This window comes from Cyprinus carpio, chromosome A5 (assembly GCF_018340385.1).
Source record: "Cyprinus carpio isolate SPL01 chromosome A5, ASM1834038v1, whole genome shotgun sequence".
NCBI classification, from domain to species: domain Eukaryota; kingdom Metazoa; phylum Chordata; class Actinopteri; order Cypriniformes; family Cyprinidae; genus Cyprinus; species Cyprinus carpio.
The window spans coordinates 5,628,686-5,649,799 of NC_056576.1; the positions used below are offsets into that span (position 1 = coordinate 5,628,686).

Genomic DNA, 21,114 nt, shown 5'->3' on the forward strand with positions numbered 1-21,114 from the left:
CTGACAGCCAATCAGAAACGACCTCAAGTTTACCGTAAAGGTCTAACATAAAGCGCAGAACAAACAACAAAAACCGCCGACCACAGAAGCGGAAGGAAAATTATGAAATCACCGTAAGTTTCTTACACAAACCTCATCTCAGTCCTCCTCAGTTGAGTTTTTGCAAGACTTAAGCTAGCAGTATTGTTATAAAAGATTTTCTGTTTTTTTTTTTTTTTTTTTGAAATTATTTTTTATTTTTTTTACTTTTTAATCATCAAAAAATCCTGAAAAAAGTATCACAGGTTATAAAATAAATATTAAGTGTAATAATATTAATATTAACTGTTTTTATTATTTGTAATTTTTTATGATTGAATGATGATTTGACATTGAGGATCATGTTACAGTGATGGATTATTGAATTTTGGCTTTTTTATTATTTGTATTTGTATCACAGAAATAGATTCTTTTTTAAAGTAGAGTATACTAAAAAAGCATTATTTTAAATTGAAATATTACACAATATTTTACAGTAGAGTAAACTAAAAAAGCATTATTTTAAATTGTAATGATATTACAAAATATTTTAAAGTATAGTAAAATAAAAAAAGCATTATTTTAAATTGTAATGATATTACACAATATTTTAAAGTAGAGTAAACTAAAAAAAGCATTATTTTAAATTGTAATGATATTACACAATATTTTAAAGTAGAGTAAACTAAAAAAAGCATTATTTTAAATTGTAATGATATTTCACAATATCACTTGTATTTGAATCAAATAAATGCAGGCTTGATGAGCATAAGAGACTTCTTTCAAAGACAATAAAAATATTAATGTGTCCAAACTTTAGACAGGTACTGTAAAAAGCAGAAATATACAAAATTTAACATGAAATGGTGTATGAATACAAATATTAGGACTCATATTTGTTTCATGTGCATGTTATTGGGGGTGGGGGGCCTCCAACATGAATTTTGTCTATAGGGCCTCCAAATGTCTAGAACCTAACCCAAACATTCTGATAAAAATTAATGTCTGGTTATCTTTATATGCTTCATATACGTAAATGTATGTCCAGCTCGCGCATGTCTGTTCGCTCTATGACCAGAAGAGGTCGTAGTTAACTTGTTTTTAGTCTTGAGAAAACAATTAAAAGTCCTTGCACAACTAAACCAACCACTGACGTTTGAGATACTTTCAACAGGTTTGTTTATCATGCTGCAGTGTAAATGTGTTAATATGGTAGCACTTCTTAATATTTCTCATGAACAAACATGATCAGTATAGCTGATGTATTTTCCAACATATATTTTATGAACAATAATATATTATTTTTATTATATTTATATTTAATGTTTAAAGTATGAATTATGAATTTAATTTTATTTTTTTTTTTTTTTATTTTTAATTAAAATTCTAATGATCTGTTAATTATAATATCATGTTATGGTTTTACTCTTTCAGTCACAACCAGCAACATGGCAAGTATTTAGTAGCTGTCTTCTGGACCTGCAGAGTTTAGCTCCAACCCTAATCAAACACACCTGAACCAGCTAATCAAGGTCTTCAAGATCACTAGTAAAGTCACAGGCCAGGTGTGCTGAAGCAGGTTGAAAATAAACTTTGCAGGACAGCAGGGTTGAAGACCTATGAGTTACACCAAGGGTGTCAAACTCAGTTCCTGGAGGGCCAGGACACAACTCCCCTGCATAGTTTAGATATAACCCTAATTAAACACATCTGATACAGCTAATCTAATCATTTAGGCTTATTTGAAAACTATATGGTGAGTGTGTTGGAGCAGGGTTGGAACTAAACTCTGCAGGGCTGCAGCCCTCCAGGACACCCCTGAGTTACACCATAGCAGTTGAGGTTATTTAATGTGTTCCCCTTGTTTGTGCCTCTTTGACTGTTTGAGTAAATCAATAATGGTGTCTAAACCTGTTTTGCCAGTATATTTTTCCCCTCCTGCCACATTCACCAAACATTTGTTGATCAAACACTCTCACCTCCAAATTGATCTGTTCTTATATAATCTTCTATTATGTTATGAACCATAAGGATTAAAGATGATTGGGACATGGAAACATTGCAGAAAATTGCAGGGAGAGGCACCGCAGACTCCACCTGATCAGGTTTAAAAATGACTGCGGCGGACGTCTGCTTTCATATGTGAATAACACTCATAGCTGCAAGATTTGACATAATGTCTAAAGACTTAAATATTAATTCCTTTTACTAAAAAACAGCATTAATCCTTTCCATTTTTGTGGCTCGTCTGGTATTTCTGGTACTTGGTTTCAAAAAACAGAACAATTTTAAGAAAACAGAAAAATCCCAATCCTCTGTCCTCTTTTCACTGCAAAATTTAGCCATCGTATATAGTTCTATCAGATATAACTATTACTCAACGTTTTACAAGAATGCCCTGAGAAGGAAAATGGAAGAAAATGAGTGAAAGAAAGACAAAAATCTTATGAGTGTCCTTTATTTCATATGTGTACATGAATATCACATATCAAATAAACATTCAGTTTTTTTTTATTATCAAAATAAACACAAATACTAAGGAAATTATATAATTTGTTAATAAATAGATACAAACAATAAATATATTATTACAATAGGTTTTATTATATTAATCTATGTGCAATATATCTGTAGTGCACTCCACACCAGTGACGACAGCAGGACTTCTACCTGAAACAAAAACAATTTATTATTTTATTATGTCATATATATATATATACATACACATGGCAAACACCACACTAAAAATCTTATATTTAGCAACCCATAAATAAAGACTAGATCTTACTTCCTCTTCACACCATAATGTTCTTCTTCTCTAGATTCTCTCTCTCATTAGTGGAGCTCAGGAACGCCGCCTGAAAGCGATGATGTGTTCTATAGCTGGAATATAAAATCAATACAACAAAAAACATATTTAGTACATGGTTCTGTCAAATACTCAAATCTACTCTTATTTCTTTCCATTGTACTTTGCTTGATAGTTGATGTTGTTAGGCCTATTTCTTCTTATATGTTGAATTTGCATTATAGTAAAAAACAAAAAACAAACATAATATTAGTAGTGTCATATTCTTCAAAATGACGCTACGCTGATTTGGAGAGACACAGAGGAGACGACTTGTTGAATAGAGTCGTTGTTTTTGTTTTCTTCATGTACAAAAAATATTCTCGTAGCTTCATAACGTTAGCGGTTGAACCACTGATTGCAGATGGACTATTCTGATGATGCTTTTCATACTTTCCTGGACCTTGACAGTGTATTTTACTTGGCAGTCTATGGGACAGTCACAAGCCTCCCTGTTTTCATCCGAAATATCTTAAATTGTGTTCCAACGACGAACAGAGCTTTTACAGGTTTGGAACGACATGGGGGTAAGTGATTAATGACAATTTATGACAAAATTTTCATTTTGTGGTTTTGTATGATTTTTTAGGTTTTGTTATATTAAATTCCTGATAACTTACTCATTCCCATGTCATCCAAGATGTTCATGTCTTTCTGTCTTCAGTCGCAAAGAAATTAAAGATTTTAAGGGAAAACATTCCAGCATTTTTCTCCATATAATGTGTGCCTTCAGTGGTGCTCAAAACGGGTTGAAGGGGTTCCAAACGCAGTTTTCAGTCAGCGTACTAGAAAGTAGGTTGAAGGTCCAAACTGCAGATTCAGAGCAGCTTATCTAGAGAAACGATTTTTAATTTTCTAGTAAAGTAGGAAAGGTCACGCATGACGTAAACGGAAGTAGCGACCCAGTGAGTGTTTACAAAGTGAACGTGCAAATATAGTCAAACTCCCTTTATAAAAAAAAGGTAAAACAATGACGTTGGACGATTTTGAAGTTGGAGGAGAACATTAGATGAATGAGTTTTTCACCCTACCCTACCTTTTTGAACCGAAGTACCAGACGAAGAGCAAGACGAGCATTTGTGGTTAAAAAGTATAGGAATTATTATTTAAAATTATCATTCCTTTTTCTAGATTAGACCCTTATTCCTCAGCTGGGATCATGCAGAGCCCTTTAAAGCTGTGCTGAAACTGCAGTTTGGACCTTCAACCCATTGAACACCATTGAAGTCCATTATATGAAGAAAAATCCAGGAATGTTTTCCTCAAAAACCTTTATTTCTTTGCGACTGATAATATAAATACAGACTTTTTATTCTGGAAGTGAACTAATCCTTTAATATTACTGAAATGTTGTCACTTTAGGGCCTTGATCATAATAGTCATGCGTAATGCTTGAAATTAATTTAAGAGGCAATTATAGACCTAAATAGTGCATATGAATTTCTTCACAATGCTAAATGTTTTTTTTATAGGTAAGTTAAAAAAAAATGCTTGAGTATCCAGATTACGCATAAACTCCTTTAAAAGCATCCCAAGATACACCGAGCTGGTTTATGTATGTCCAGACTGAGTAGAGCTGCAATCAAGTACAAATCTAAGATGGTTCTGGAAGTTACTGGGTCTTTAATAATGCTCTCAAAAAGTTGGCAAAAACGAATACATTTATACTTTTTATTTTTTTATTTTTTTTTACATCTTGCGCATTCATCTAACATATTTTTAATGTTACTACAGAAAACATTCAAAAGCAACATTCCCATAATATTTACAAATTATAAAATTCACATAACAAAGAAAAAACGTTTTTAAAACTGATGTTTAGAATGTTCAGAGAACATTCAGAAACAATGGGAAACTTAATTGGAACGTTAGCTAGGTAGAGTTATTTCATAGTATTAATGACTTATTATGATTTACAATAGTAATGATAGGTGTGTCCAAACTGCTGTCACAATATGTGCCAATTATATCTCAGGCGTGTGTTTTGTGTGTGAAAGATGAATAAGTGTGTGGGAAGTGAATGTACTTACTGCACGCAGACCATGAGCAGAATGGCTAAGCAGCTGATGACTGACAGGACGACAGCCATAATGACGAGCGCGGTGTGGGTCGTTTCAGTGCTGCTCTCGTCTCGAGACGTCCCGAGAAGCTGGATCCCACAGCGCTCCCCATCATAACCTCTCTTACATCTGAAATGATCAGACTTTCATTACTTGAACACAACGATAATCCAGTGTTGATTGAATTTCATTAATTGTAACTCTTTATGTGAATTCCATGTAGTGTGCATGCAGAGAAGTATAGAAGCCTGTTTCTGCCATGGAATAAATAAAAAAGGTAGTTGTGAAAAAGGTTGTTTATCTCACAATTCTTGTGATTTTTATATCTCACAATTCAGAATTCCAGTCTCGGAATTCTGAGTTTAAATCTTGCAGTTTTCAGAAAAAAGTAAGAATTGCTATTTAAACTCGGAACTCCGAGACATAAACTCCAAATTCAGACTCTTTTCTCACTAAATCTCTAAATTCAGACTCTTTTCTCACTAAATCTTGCAATTTTAAGTTTTCTCAGAATTTCCACATTTAATTCTTGTGATTTTGTTTCCACCATAAAATAACAAATAAAAATATAAACTTTATATCTCACAATTCTGTTTATAACTCATAATTCTTAAAAAAAAAGTCAGAATTGTGAGACATAAACCTCCAAATTCTGACTTTTTCTATCTCATAGAGTGAAGTTTATATCTTGCATTTCTGAATTTATTTCTCAGAACTCTGAATTTTTAAAATTAAATTTCACCAGTTTTTTTCCGCCATGAAATAAAAAATAAATAAGGTAATTTAGACTTTGTATCTCACATTTCTGAGATCATATCTTTCAATTCTCAGAATAAGAGTCAGAATTGCAAGATATTATCTCAGTATTTATATCTGGCAATTTTGAGTTTATATCTACAATTCTGAATTTTTTCCTCTGAATTCTGAGTTTAAATCTTGCAATTGTGTTTTTTTTAGTTTTCACCATGAATAAAAGGTAATTCTGACTTTTTTCCCCCTCACAATTCTTGAGTTTGTATCTCACAATTCAGCATTTACATCACGCAATTCTGAGTTTATGTCTAACAGTTCTGAGAAATTGTCAGAAATAAATTCAGAACTGCAAGAAAGAAAGTCGAATTGTGAGATAAAAAGTCACGTTACCTTTTTATTTCTCATCCCGAGGTGGAAACAAGCTTCTGTAGATAAGTGTCACTCACACACAGACAGGCTCTCTCAGGCCGTGCAGGTACGTGCAGTGGCCGTGGATGCAGTAGTCCACGTGAGAGGTCAGGCAGGGGTCAGCGGTGGTGCTGTGATTTGGCTGAACAGGAGTGATATTTTTATTCTTTCTTCTTCCTTTGTTCTTTCTGCGCCCAGAGCGCTTGTGATTCTGCTCGTCTCCTTTGCTGACTTGGGTTACTGAAAGACACAAGATATATGAGAAACTTCATAATCATAAATTATGTATTTAATATCCTTATTAAAATGCCAAAGGTGTTATTAGGGTCAGTAATTATAATCTAAGAATAACAGACGTCTGCGGGGGATTGTCAAGCAAGTGGACGGGTTTGTTCGTCTGTACCTTTAAACAAAGTTGGATCACTGAACATTCCTGATGGATCCTGATCATCATCAGATTCCAAATCTTCACCCATGGCGCTCTGAAGCCCCTCCCCCGATGATGACATCACAGTCACATGATCCAGTGCAGATGTGTGAGCAGCAGCTGTTGTTATGGTGAAAACTGCACTGCAAACTACACACAGAAACACACACTATGAATCACAGCAGAAATGCAGTAACAGATTTGGGAGGAATGCTGATTTGTATTTAGTTTCGGCCCAGTTTGCACATAATAACAGGATCAAACGCTTCATTATATCACAATGACACATTAACCTCAATTAGCAGACATAAAGAGAGGTTAATCTTCTAATGTTGCGGTTGATATTGAGTCATCCTGTAAACACCCCATGTTTATTGTCCTGAGCAGATTAACTGTGTATGTGTGAGAGAGAGGGAAAATAAGAGTGAAAGACATAAGCGAGTGGAGAAGTTGAGGTTATGTGAGGTAAAGCTGCACCTGCTGCAAACACAATACAACATTAGAGTCATTTATTTCTACTTGTCTTGTTGGACACCTGCTTATGAGATACATAGTTCAGAATCTGATACGATCAACACAGCGTTCCATTCATGCTAAAATACACAACATAATGACAGGTATGATGCAAATAGGCCTACTGCACAGAACCCATACAGACCAGCTATTAAAGGTAAATTTGCAGATTTTGCCAACTTTTATTAAAACCCCATTTTGTCAGCTGTGAATTAGCCCTTTAACCTTATTTTACATATCTGGGATTAGATTTTCTATATGAAGAATGGCACTTTTGATTAATAATACGATGATTTTGATTAAGAAAATTATGTTTCAATGAAAATTTGTCAAATATGTAATCTCTCAAACATTGTATTGCACTGCATTATATGTTTTGCCCCCACAATAAAAACTACAGAGCTTTGATAATAAAACTAAGCATTTAAATATCATCTAATACATATTATCGGTAGATACAGAGTGACAAAAGATATTTATATGCATTTTATATAGTCTGCTGTACTGATATAAAGATTTAAATTTTTGGCCATATAAATACAAGCAACTGCACCAAATCTGGGCCTCTGAAGTTTTTCTTTTTTGCCATATTCCATATTCTATATATCATGCCTATATCATGCAATAAAATCAATAAACTATTCCATAATTTTTTATTTTTTTTTTAAATAGACTTTTAGATTTTTCAGACTATTATTTCATATGTCAGGGTTAAGACAACATAAAACAATGTTTGCATCTAAGGAGGTCTCAATGCTCACAACCCATGTGATTCATTTCCACAGTGAAACATGCTATTCAGCGAGAAAAAATGTAAGCTGGGATTTGATTTTATCCATCAGGAATTGATTGGGATCAAAAGAAAAAAAAAAAAAGAAAAGAAAAGAAAAAAGAAAGTGGGCGTTATATAGCAAAATGGATCTAGACCTGAATGTGAACGTGGAGGACTACTCCCATCCTGAAACACAGCCAGCATCTGTTGGTTGAAACTTAAGTAACCATGGTAACGTTGTTGCATAGGTGGAATAAGCTTTGATCGTCATGTTTTGATGGAAGATTACAAAGTCAACCTTGTTTGTATTTGGAATAATGAACAAAAAGACGAGAAAAAAGCATCTGTCTGATTTCCTCTTGGCTTGAATTGGTGCCATTGTCTGAAAATTGCAGGTACAAATTCCACCAGCCCTGGGTGTGTGGCAATCCAATCCAGTCCATCAAGCACTAATTGTAATTCTGCATGCCATTTTATTCTGCACATATTCTTTTCTTCATCACATTAACTATTAACAAGTTCCTTTAATATTTTACAAACACAGAGTCTCGGAAAGCTTTATTTTAGAACATCACTATATTAAACAACAAACTTTGTTGTCAAATATTTTGCCTGAAAAGCAAAGCATGCATGCAATTCAATGACATTCAGACACCCTGCTCTCACAGGTATCATTTGGCAACGGCTGCAGTCAAACAAGTCTACACAGAGAATGTTTGAGTAAATGCATTTGATCTGAACACTCCTACCGACTGGAATCCTGCATTTAATTGTCAAAGAAATTCACACAGACACACACACACACACACACACACACACACACACACACACACACACACACACACACACACCTATTATTGTGTGTAGGGATGACCTTTATAACGTTAGTTCACAAAGCTAAATATATATTTAACACGGCGGTGTGACGCCCTAATCCTTCGTCCTTTGCCATGAACAATAAGCGCTTTGTGACGTCGAACATGACAACAGACAGCCGAGATTTAAACTGTGAGGTGTTCTGGAATACACCTCTATGGGAAAAGCCGAAGCTCACAGCTATTCAGAGGCATGTTACTACAGGTCGAGTCAATTTCCCAAAGCCTGCCTCTCTGGAGACACAAATACAATACCACACTTCACTCAGCAAGAGACTTACTATCTTGGAGTCTTTCATACGCATCAGTCGATTGTCTTCTGTCAGTGGTCAAAGTGAAATTAAAATACAGTATGCAAATAAATAATAATAAGCAATTGCACATAATTTACACTCAACATGGAAGAGAATATCTTGCAAATTTCACCCACCTTTGACTTTTCGTGATTTTTCCAGTTGTTACTTTTATCATTGGACAAGGGTTTTCAAATTTGTCATCAAAATTACAAATTTCTTAGCAATATGAATATTTTAGAGCAAAGCATAACTAGAAATACATATATTCACACATAAAAAAATCCCACAACATTTTAAGATTGTATAAATGTCCATGATTTCAGAACTGGAAATCACAGTTTTAATTCCCCTACGATTTCCAGGTTTTCTATTACCGTGCCACACCTGAAGCTGCCAGGTCAAAACTAATATAACACAGGGTCAGATCAGGATGGAGAAAACGCAACTCACCAACACAGAGCAGCAGAGAGGAGAGGTGCTGTAGGTTCATGGCAGCTGAGTTCTGTGCTGAGTTTCTGTTTGTCATGTACTTATCGTCCAGGAGGAGCTTTTATAGGGAGGTTTCCATTCACACACACACACACACACACACACACACACACACACACACACACACACACACACACACACACACACAGATAATGTGAATGTTTGTAGGCGCCTTTTGTAAGGTGAATGTTTGACGAGAGTCCACCTGTAGAATACATCCACTGATCATTCACACACAATTCATTAAGTCAGATTCATTTTCCATTTCACGTCACTGAGCTATGATGCTGAATGTTTCTAATACTGTTCCTCTACTGTTTTATCGGCTGTTGAGATTTGAATGGGATATAAAAATACTAAATAAATAAACATGAAAATTGTCCATCTTTATTTTTATTTTAATGGTCAATTGTGAGGCCTCTAAATGTAGGAGTCACTGGAACTGAATTTGGCCTAGGATCTTTGAAATATCTGGGATGGAATATGAGACACATCACGTCTGGAATGAAAAGAATGAATGAACAGATAAAGAAAGAAGCCAAAATACCACCAGTACACACATTTTGTGCCTGTGGGCTCATGGGTCATTAAGTCTGATTACTGTCCCTGAAATTTGAGGCCAAAAAACTATGGTTCTCTACGGAAGAACGGAAGCTGGAAGAACAACCGGTTTTCTTAGATGAACCCATGAATAAACGTGTTTGTGCATTTTAAATTCTGTTTGAGTCGCATGCCGTGCAACATGTCCCTTACATTTGCATGGTAATGAGTTTCTGAAGAGCCCAAAAGGAAGAGAATTACAACTAATGACCCTGAACCGTTAACACCATAAACACCCAATTAGATGCTAACATGAACTAAGTAAAAGATATTTTGAGACACCACTGGATGCACTCCTTTTAACTTTTAACTAAAAGCAATGCATTTACAAATGCATTTTACATTGTCCTATGTAATTAAAAAAATTTAGTGAGAATGTGTACAGAAATCAATTCCACAAAGGTAAGAATGAGTTTGCATTCTGTTTATATGGAAGACGCCTTAAAATTCCATGTATAGGGACTCAGTGATAACATCGGACATCCTTTTTTAGCTCAGAACTTACATAATAGACAGGTCTATATGGACAGTGGATGTAATGCTGATGTTTTTAAAACAGAAATAACTAAAAGCAGAGCTATTCTGAGGCAGCTTCTTAAAACTTGCCTGCAATGTAAACCAACTTGTTGGTGCAGACCAATGTTATGTGTCTCCTCACAAGTCTAGAGGTTTACATACATACTTGTAGTTTCATTTGTGAGCTAGGTATTAAAAAGGGGTTTTAAAAAAAGTGCAGAAAAATGTTCTGCATTTGTTAGCTATTTTTTTTTTTAGTACTTTAGATTAACTTATCACAGTTTGACCATGCGGTCTAAAAGTTTATATTTGTCAGTAATGTTTTCTAATTGTCTACACTCCTGTTAAGCATTGTGTAATACATTAATGTTGGTTAATGTTATAAATGAAGGTTTATAAATTGTTAAGTGCATTCCCTAAATCTAAGACTTACATCAAACCGGATTCAATCATTTCAACAATCATTTATACAAATAAACTAAAGCCAATAAAAAAGAAATGTTATTTTCCATATTGCAAAAAAAGAAAATGATTCATTTGAAGTTTCTTCATTGACTACATAATTAAAATAAAATTCAAGTACATAAATCATTATTAAAAGTGATAAATATATCAGTCCAATATATGGTTTATAATTTGTAGCAAATACATTTATATCTAAGTTTGAAATAAATAGTTTTATATGCAACATGGCATTTTTATAGTAGCCTAACTATTGTTATGTTACTATAGTTTGCATTGATTGCACTGTATTTTACTTATTCACTGTATTTTATGTAAAATCATTTTCTATTTTTAACTGTTTTAAATTCATTAAAATCATTTCCAATGTTTTAAAATTGTTTGTTTTATGTTTTAAAATTGCTTGTTTTATTTTTGTTATTATTTTTCTTCATGATTATTTTACTTTCTTTTATGTAAAGCATTTTGAATTACCATTGTGTACGAAATGTGCTATATAAATAAACTTGCCTTGCCTTAGTAAAACTGTCATATGGGCAGTGCGCAATTTCAGAATTCCGCGCATGCGCAGTGCTACTTTTCCGCATTGGGCTCCTTCACGCTTCCTCATTGACAGCGCCTAAAGGAAGAAAGCAGCGATAGACTTTCATTTGCACTCTTAACAGTTTTTAATACCGTTTTCACGTAATATTTTCTTAAACAACTCGGAAGTCTTCTTTAAAAGTCTTGGAAAGTTCAGAAATGTCAAAGCCTCCCCCCAAACCAGCTAAACCAGGTAAGAGGTGCGCGTGGCGGAAAAGCCTACCTCGGCAAGCCTACTAAAGTCTCGTTATTTATTCGTACGTTTTTGCATGGTGTATTTGTCTGATAGCTATACAAACACGTTGGTTTCCGATGTCATACAATGCAATGTTTATAAGAGCATGCAATTTAGGGTCTTCGTGAACTTTCTCCTGCGGGTGGAGTTTGGCGTTTCTCCAAAAGAAAGTTGAGTTGCTTTGCGCTTTTACGCGTTTTAAACGCCTGTCACTGGTTAACATGCGCAAAAACCACCACATCTTAGCTTAAAGTTTCAAAGAGCAAGAAAAAATAATAAAAGGCCTTTGCCACACATGGCAGGATTGGGTTTGGAAAGAGAAAATCGCTCAAGCCAGCCATTGGCTGCGGATCAGATTCAGAACCACAGCCTACCTAGACAGCGCGTTTGGTGAGCGTAGACCCACAACGCATTTTTGGCTAAAATCGGTTCCTTCTTTAAAAAATAAATAGTTCCTATGATGCCCAAAAATGTAGACTAGCTCGACAGATCAACTGTTTTGAGTCACAGCTGTTGTCTCACAGTTACTTCCCCATATGAAAGAGCAGCTTGACTGTGCTTGTGTGTGCAAAATAACATGCCATTTGGACTGGTGATGTATGCACGGTCAAAGATACGCGTTGTAGGTAGAGCTAGACCAATATTAACTTTTCACAACTGGTACAGTGCATGTTATTTTCATATTAAAACAACCAATAACTGATTTGCAGAACTGAAAAAAAAAAAAAAGTTTTATTTCTGCTTTTAGTTACAACAATACCTAAATCTTTAGACTACAGAACGAGGCGTAGTTAAAAATAATGCCATTCCCTCATGCAAAATCACCTGAATGGTCACAAATTTATTTTTGATACCAGTTATTTAGAAAACTGAACTGAACTTTTTTATCGTTCCTGTATCAAGTCTTTTCATTTCATTTATTTATTTTATTTTATTTTATTTTATTTTATTTTATTTTATTTTATTTTATGTATTTATTGTTTTATTATTATTATTTTATTTTTTCTTTTTGTTTTTATGTATTATATGATTTGAAAAAAAAGAAAAATCTTGCTACGTGTACTGCATTAAGCTAACTGAGACTTTTTATAGCACTTAGGGTTGGGAATCATTAGAAATTTTCCGTTTCCGGTTGCACCTAACGGTTCCGGTTCCATTAAAATCATTAAACAACTATTAAAAAAAATAGTATGCACAATACTAAATGCACAATACTCAACTACTCAAAGCTCAACACTGTTTATTACTTTCTGTCAACTTAATTTAAAGGTTGGCAATGTCAAAATACAACATTTGTCAGTATACGAATCTTCATAAGTAGGGTTGGGTATTGTTAGACATTTTCCGTTTGCGATTCCATTTTAATATGAGCTATTATTATGTTTTTTACTATTTTACCTGCATTGAATGTAGTGTTGCTGGAAGGTACAGTAAGTAATGTTATGTAATGCTAGTCCATCAATCAGCATGAGCTTCAAAGTTGATGTTTTTTACAATATCAATAACATTTTGCTTGGAATAAGCTGGTTGGCCAAGTAGTCCCTTGAGGGCAAATACACTTGTTCATTTCCCTAAATTAATGAAATATAAACTGTTATACTTATAACCATGTATACACACACTCCATAAAGCCCCTATTTTACAAATAATAATGCAGTCAGGAGATGCTGTGATGCAATGAGTGGTTCCCACATTTTTAAACATTTAAAATGCATGATACCTAATATTTTCTATCACTTTGTTTATCACTCTTGAAATGGCCTTTACACTAAATAATCCAACCCTCATACTTTCATTTAATGGTCCAAGTTGAAGTCAGTATGTATATTAATGAGAATATGGGACAAATATAATGTAATTTAGTGGCAGACAAAACAACGTGCACAGTTATCAAAGGTGCGAGTGCGTGTACAGTCGTAGGAACGATGTGTTCGCTGCGCGTCTGTGGAGTGCACGTCATTGGAAACTATGTGCTCAGTAATTAAAGAGGCAAGGCGGCATTTCTGTTATTTGGTTTGTGACATCCTTTACAGGAAACGGGATAATAATAAAATGTGGTGTAGATTCGAGGGGAACTTTACGAAACATCTTATTGTCACTATTGCAGAGTAGATTTGATACTGGTTGAAGTGACTTCTACACTTCTTAACGATTGATTGTAACTGTAATTGTTGGCAAACAGAGTGATTATATCCAGTGGAGGCCAGTGTTTCCATTTCAGAGCCTGATCTGGAAGTTCAGGAGGGGCCGGTTGGATCCCGCTCAGCAGGGCTTCTCACTTGTTTTGTTATAGGGCAAATGGAAATACCTTTGCAGTCAGGAAATGCCCTTTGTTGTGCGTGTAGTGGTTTGTTTAATTTTACATTTAGGCCTCAGGGCCTGGGTTCCTCTGGCTTGGAGACTTACGCACATTTCTGTGTGATGTGGTTTGCCCTGCAGTTGAGCTGCGTTTAGTTCTGCGATACTACCTGGTTGTAGATGGGATGGTGTTTTGCATATGGTTGGGCTGATCGGTGAAGAGAAACTTTAACAGGTGGAACTGAAATGTGTGAAAGAATGCATCATTCATGTGAATGTATGTTTTTAACAGGGCAGGTCAAGGTGTACAGGGCTTTATTCACCTTTGACCCAAGGACGGTGAGTTTCCTTCTTACTTATACTCTTTCCCTGTTGTTTTAGCTCATTGCCTGAATCGAGCTCATCGTGTATATTTTCCTCTTTTTCAGCCAGATGAACTGTACTTTGAGGAAGGAGATATTTTGTACATCTCAGATACAGTAAGTTTACGATCTCGCTTGGAAGTACTGATAGTTCTTCCTGTGATTAAGAGCATTATATTCATGGCAGTGTTGGTGATTTTGTACTGATTGCTGGGTTTATTTTCAGAGTGACAGTAACTGGTGGAAGGGGACATGCAGGGGAAGGACTGGTCTTATTCCCAGTAATTATGGTAAGGAAAACAAGCGGCAAACTAGAGCCTACTTTACTAGAACATCTTCGGTGACTAAAAAGGTGGCTTTTGTAAAATGTGTAAATGTGAGTTTTACAGTCTTTTATGATGTCAGGAAAGTTTTATTAGAGATAATCAGTTGTGTTTGCTAAAGAAATCCTAGAAATACTATTACCATTGCACATAAACACAGGAGGTTAATGATTGGAACAAAACCCAACCTCAAGTTGATGCATTACATGCTATTACTTTTCAAAACTTTACCTAAATTTGCCTGGACGACAATAAATTGGGTAAAAGTATCCTGTAGTGGGTGCATCATTCTTATCTTGATCTGCTTTGCCTTTTTCCAGTGGCTGAGCAAGCTGAGTCCATAGACAACCCCATGCATGAAGCAGCCAAGCGAGGTACCCCAATAGAACCCTATCTAGCATTTTGTTTATTTGATAACATGGTGAAACAATCAAATGTTTTGTGTGTGTGAATGCAGGTAATCTGAGCTGGCTCAGAGAGTGTTTGGATAATAAGGTTGGCATCAACGGACTGGACAAAGCTGGGAACACCGCTCTCTACTGGGCCTGTCATGGAGGACATAAAGGTAAAAGATGCACACGTGCTTTATTTGTTTTCACATTTTCAGCAGTCGTGCACAAGCCTACAGCCTATAAGAACTCTTTAAGCCTGTTTTGTCTAAAAATGGCTCTTAAAAATCAAACTAATTACAAAGATGAAACATTTCACCTATTGTGTGTTTGTATTTTTTTATAGATGTGGTGGAGATTTTGCTGAGTCAGCCGAACTGTGAGCTCGATCAGCAGGTAAATGTGGTGTTTTGATCAATCGCTGTTCTTTAAATCAAATGCATTTATTTTTTTTTTTTTTGTTATGATGAATAATATGTTCTTATTAAGGTGTTTTTTATGAAGTGACAGTGAAACGGAAGCAGTGTTCTTTATATTTGACTCAGTGTAATAAAGAGCATGTTCATTTCCTCAACAGAATAAACTGGGAGACACGGCTCTACATGCAGCTGCCTGGAAGGGCTACTCAGATATAGCTGAGATGTTGCTTAATAAAAGTGAGTGAATTCTTTTTTTCCCTACTTATATAGCTCAACAGAAATCCAACTGCATTGAAATGAACCTTACATGGATTATGTGAGAATAGTGAAATGATATGACACATGAACACAACGAATATCTATGTACTGTAAAAAGATTTGCAAAAACGTTCTTGCATTAAGCCTTAACAGGAGTGATATAGTTTTGTTGCGATACATGTCTTTTTTTTTATATCTGTATCTGCATGTTTGATTTTTCTGCATTGTTTGTATTGCATATGTGCTGTTCTAGATGCCAGGACAGACGTGGTTAACAATGAGAAGAAGACTGCTCTGGATATGGCCACCAATGCACAGTGTGCTTCTCTGCTGAAGAGGAAACTGGGAGGAGGTGAGTCACAAGGCGTCTCCTTTCAGTCACCTTCCTGTGAGAGAGATTCACACCTAACTGTCTCTCTCTGTTGAATTTGCAGTGATTCTGCGCACCCACAGTAACGCCGAGGAGTATCTCGATGATGAAGACTCCGACTGAGAGAAGAGCAGCACTAATGTCCATTCATTCCTACATTCATTCCAACACAACATGTATATAGATCAGATTATATGTGCGAGAAACATTACTTACAAGGGTGTGAAAGCTGGTTGTCGTTGTCTGATTGTCTCAACTTTCTTCTTCATTCCAGTTCGTTGTAAACGTATTGCAGTACTTGTCTGTTCTGTACATGTTTAGGATGGACACAGTGAACATTTGTTCTTCTGTTTGCTGCTCCTCTCTTAACTGTATTTATTCCATAGAACTGTCTTTTTGATTTTAAAGTGCCTTCTTTAACAGGGAGATCGCCCAGAGTGCCTCAGAGCACTGGGGCTTTTTATTCCAAAAGTTTTATGCGCGTGTATGTGGTAAGCGTGTGTGTTTGAGCGTTTCACCCGTTTGACTGTGTTTGTGTGTGTGTGCGAGAGATGCTTGAGGATAGCTTCTGAGATGCATGTAAATCTGAATGTTATAACTATGCAAATAAACCAGTGTGGGCTTTGCTTGATATGCAAGACTCAAGCTTGGAGCTCCAATATAAAGGTGTGTGTCTTTTTTTTTTTTCATTGTGTGCATTAATTTAGCCATTTTTTTTAGTTCACGGTTGATAATTTGTGTGAATGTATTTTAGTGTTTCACCACTTTGCATCATTTTTAATCAGATTATCATGCGCTATTCAACACTAAGGACATTCTAGAGAAGACTATATTTAGAGCTTACTTTCCAAAATGGCAAAATGAAACTAAGTTGATTATATTTTTCTGTATCTTCATAATGCAATTAGAGAAATGCTTTCATTTCTTGACATGTTTTAGAGGGATAGTTCACCCAAAAATGAAATTCTGTTATTTACACACCAAAACTTGTGGAGCTTCCTCCTCCTGCTGAATTAAAAAGAGGATATTTTGAAGAATGTGGGTAATCAAAAAGTTGCTGGTTGACTTCATATAAATTGACTTTTCATAAAAAATACTATGGAAGTCAATGGTGACCAGAAACTGTTTAGTTAACCACATTTTTCAAAAATATCTTTGTGTTCAGCCAAAGAAAGAAATTCATACATGTTTGGAAAAACTTTATGGCGAGTAAATGATGACGGATTGATTTTCGGATCCCTTTTTTCATTAAGACATGATGTCAGGTCAACCACAAACCTTGTTCCAATCTATTTTTTATTTTATTTTTCATTTGTTTTAAAAACAGATGTGTTTGTGGTGTGGTCCTTATTAAATTATGTTTGCGTAGTTTGTGCCGCTTTTCATGAACTCTTGGCTTTGAGAGCAACACGATTCATGGCAAAGAAATTAAATAATAGTGTTTATTCCACAGGTTACTACTTCATTCTTATTCTATATGCGCAAGATAATGTAATAATAAAGAGTATATGTGTGTCCAGTCTTTATGTGACCCTGGAGCACAAAACCAGTCTTAAGTCTCTGGGGTATATTTGTAACAATAGCCAAAAAACATTGTATCGGTCAAAATTATTGATTTTTCTTTTATGCCAAAAATCATTAGGATATTAAGTAAAGATCATGTTCCATGAAGATATTTTGTAAATTTCCTACCGTAAATATATCAAAACTTAATTTTTGATTAGTAATATGCATTGTTAAGAACTTCATTTGGACAATTTTAAAGGTGATTATTTTGCACCCTCAGATTCCCGATTTTCAAATAGTTGTATCTCAGCCAAATATTGTCCTCCTAACAAACCATACATCAATGGAAAGATTATTTATTAAAAAAAAAGAAAGAAAGAAAAACCCTTATGACTGGTTTTGTGGTGCAGGGTCACAGTGATTTTGTATTCAGTTGTTTCAGGAGATTTAGTTGATTTCTGAACTAGGAACTATAAGGAGGTCATTGACCCACCTATTGCATTTACTGGAAGAGCATTCAAAGTAACTGCAGTTTAGTGGCCTCATGTTACATCTTGCCAATTCAACAAAAAAGTATGTTCTGAAATAATTTGCTGACTTCTCCATTTGTTCAGCCAGTCTCAGCTGCTGAATGTGCATTTTAGATTATGATACTGAACAATACACTAATGCAACAAAAGGTAAAAATCAGTAGTTTTAGTGTGTGATATATATATCTTAATTTTGACCACAGGCCTGAGCTAAGACATTATACTGAATGCATATAGGCCTATTAGCAAGGGACTTTAAATGAAATCATGCTGGCACTAAAGAGCCAGATTAGTATAACAGCCAAATGGTCTTAAAATTGAGTTTGGAATTTGACATCAGAATGTATGCATGAATGAACATTCTTTATCATACTATAAAATGTCGTTCTGATTATTTTCGTGGAATGTGGAAAATATTAACATTTATATTCATGCATTTGCCAGACACTTTTATCCAGGATGACTTACATCGCATTCAAGGTGTACACTTTTATCAGTGCATTTATTCCCCGGGAATGGAATTGATACAAAATGACTTAAAACAGATAGAAAAAAACATTTTGTGAGCTTTTAATGAGATTTCAATGCTAATAAATCAACAATGCATAAATCATTCATTCAGATCCTGGTATTTATTCAACGTCTTGTACAGTCCATTTAGACCCCAAGGTTTAAATACAATGTGCATGTCATCAGTCAATGTAGAACAAAATATGACATCACCCTGAAAAAGAAAATCTTTAAATTATGGAAAAACATAAGTCGAGTACATTTCTTTGCAATCACTAATAATCAGTAAGACTTTAATTTACTTGCATACAGTAGGAAATCAGATGAATTGAAATAAGGGAAAAATGTGCATCACAAACTCATTACATACAAGAAATTAAGACAAAAATCATTGTAAGTAAATCACAAAACATGCCTGGTGGCATTAGGCACATTGTGGAACGCCATATACTCAACGAAACAGGCATCTGGGCCCAAACTGGTATCTTTAAGAAGGCGTTTTGTAAGAATAAAATATGTAATTATAACAGCAGAAGTAAGTTGGTTCCACAGTTAAACTCTCATAAAGGCATAAGGATGGAAGCTCAAACCACTCCAGCCATCCAGAAAAACAAAGACCACCCATGAATATAAAAATAGAAACAATCATCAACAAAAAAAGGTAAAAGAGCACACTTTATAAAGTGATCAGACAGAGAAATACATGCACAATAAAATCAGGGCTGAGCAAACTCTGAGTACCAAAAATTAGAAAAATATCCAGAATATGGCATTGAGATTCTGATGATGCCAAGCTGTTATTGCACCTTTAAGAAAAACCTGATGTGGCCGATGGAGTAAAGAAGCAAAACTGAATAACAGAAAGTGTCGTTATACCAGAAAGCAGCAAAGAGATGCCTGAAATGTGCAAACAGAAGTGTGCATACGCATGTTCAAGTTAAGCTCAGTGTGTACAAAAATAGATCTGGATTTGTCCAATGCAGTCGATAATATCTAAAATAGCTCCACTCAATTTAAGAACCATAATTTAGTCTCTAGATCCAGGGAAAGCATTTTAAAAAGGCTGTTAAAAATCATCATAGCCTCCCTGAAGATCTACACTTCTCTGACAGTGCTTTGGCACAGGAACAAGCTGGTGTAATGCTCACTACCGCCACGAGATGACACTGTGACGAACTGTAAAACTCGGCCCTTGGGACTTTGGGTATTGGTGTGCATGTTCAAACACACTCCTCTCAACACTCAGATTCTAGCTGAAGAGCTTGACGAAGCAGCTTTGGCAGTAGGGTTTGTCGTTCTGCTCTTTGAACGTGCCCTTGTTCAGCTGTTTAAGGCAGAAGGCGCAGACGAAATGCTCGGGGTGAAACTTCTTGCCCATGGCGGTGATGCAGCGGCCGGTAATGGGCTTCTGACAGCCGGAGCAGAGGGAGCCGCGGTGCTCGTGGTAATGAGCCTCACAGTAGGGCTGCCCTTCATGCTCGAAGAAACTGCCGTTCACAAACGGAATGAAACACTCCTGTGGAGGACAGAGTGAAAACGCAGGAATCAGTCAGTTATGCAGGAATGATTCAAATAATGCTACAATAAAACAGCACAGATAATACACGCAGCAACATAGAAACATCTGATATTAAAATGTGCATACATTCAAAACACACAGATAGCAACATAAACACCACAAATCTTCCGAAACCGATACCAATACCTAGAAAGCAGCATGGCTTAAGATTGATCACATGTATATGTGAATTAATATACACTGCTGTTCAAAAGTTTGGGATCAGTAAGATTTTTAACGTGTTTTAAAAAAGTATTTTCTGTTTATTAAGGCTGCATTTATTTGACCAAAAATACAGAAAAACAGTAATATTGTAAAATATTATTAAGTTTAATGTTATTACATTTCGTTTTATTTTTTTTTTTTTTTTATATTATATTTTATTTTTGTTTTGCAAAGCTGAGTTTTCAGCATCATTACTCCAGTCTTCAGTGTCACATGATCCTTGAGAAATCATTCTAATATGCTGATTAATTACAGTTTTGCTGCTTAATATTTTTTTTAAACCTGTGATACTTTTTTTTCAGGATTGTTTGATGAATTAAAAGGAACATGCATTTATTTAAAATAGAATCTTGTCTAACAATATAGGTCTTTATTATCATTTTTTGTCAATTTAAAAAAAATATTTTTTTAGTGTATATTGTTACAAAAGATTTCTATTTTGAATAAATGCTGTTCTTTTTAACTTTTTATTCAATCCTGAAAAAAGTATCACAGGTTCCAAAAAATATTAA

General features: G+C 35.0%; 3 protein-coding genes across 5 annotated transcripts in view; 1 reads left to right on the top strand and 2 right to left on the bottom strand.

The window, feature by feature from the left end:
* Window positions 1–2,460: 2,460 nt before the first annotated feature.
* Window positions 2,461–12,404, bottom strand: LOC109095743 (proheparin-binding EGF-like growth factor). The gene is made up of 7 exons (XM_042751989.1): window positions 12,229–12,404; window positions 9,421–9,517; window positions 6,491–6,664; window positions 6,126–6,327; window positions 4,897–5,055; window positions 2,807–2,901; window positions 2,461–2,688 (listed from the first exon to the last, which is right to left on the bottom strand). The coding sequence occupies exons 2-6, from the start codon at window positions 9,494–9,496 to the stop codon at window positions 2,814–2,816; spliced, it is 699 nt and encodes a 232-aa protein (XP_042607923.1). The 5' UTR covers window positions 9,497–9,517; window positions 12,229–12,404; the 3' UTR covers window positions 2,461–2,688; window positions 2,807–2,813.
* Window positions 11,581–16,938, top strand: LOC109095995 (osteoclast-stimulating factor 1-like). Its single transcript, XM_019109661.2, has 10 exons — window positions 11,581–11,812; window positions 14,445–14,491; window positions 14,581–14,631; window positions 14,741–14,804; window positions 15,158–15,211; window positions 15,295–15,402; window positions 15,573–15,622; window positions 15,804–15,882; window positions 16,157–16,255; window positions 16,338–16,938. The coding sequence occupies exons 1-10, from the start codon at window positions 11,779–11,781 to the stop codon at window positions 16,394–16,396; spliced, it is 645 nt and encodes a 214-aa protein (XP_018965206.1). The 5' UTR covers window positions 11,581–11,778; the 3' UTR covers window positions 16,397–16,938.
* A 1,984-nt stretch (window positions 16,939–18,922) lies between these two features.
* Window positions 18,923–21,114, bottom strand: part of pxna (paxillin a) — a 42,822-nt gene continuing 40,630 nt past the window's right edge. For all 3 annotated transcript variants that reach the window (XM_042752012.1, XM_042752016.1, XM_042752006.1), the window contains one exon: window positions 18,923–20,335. In XM_042752012.1, the coding sequence (XP_042607946.1) occupies window positions 20,069–20,335 (267 nt within the window). In that variant the 3' untranslated portion in view covers window positions 18,923–20,068. The remainder of the gene's footprint in view (window positions 20,336–21,114) is intronic.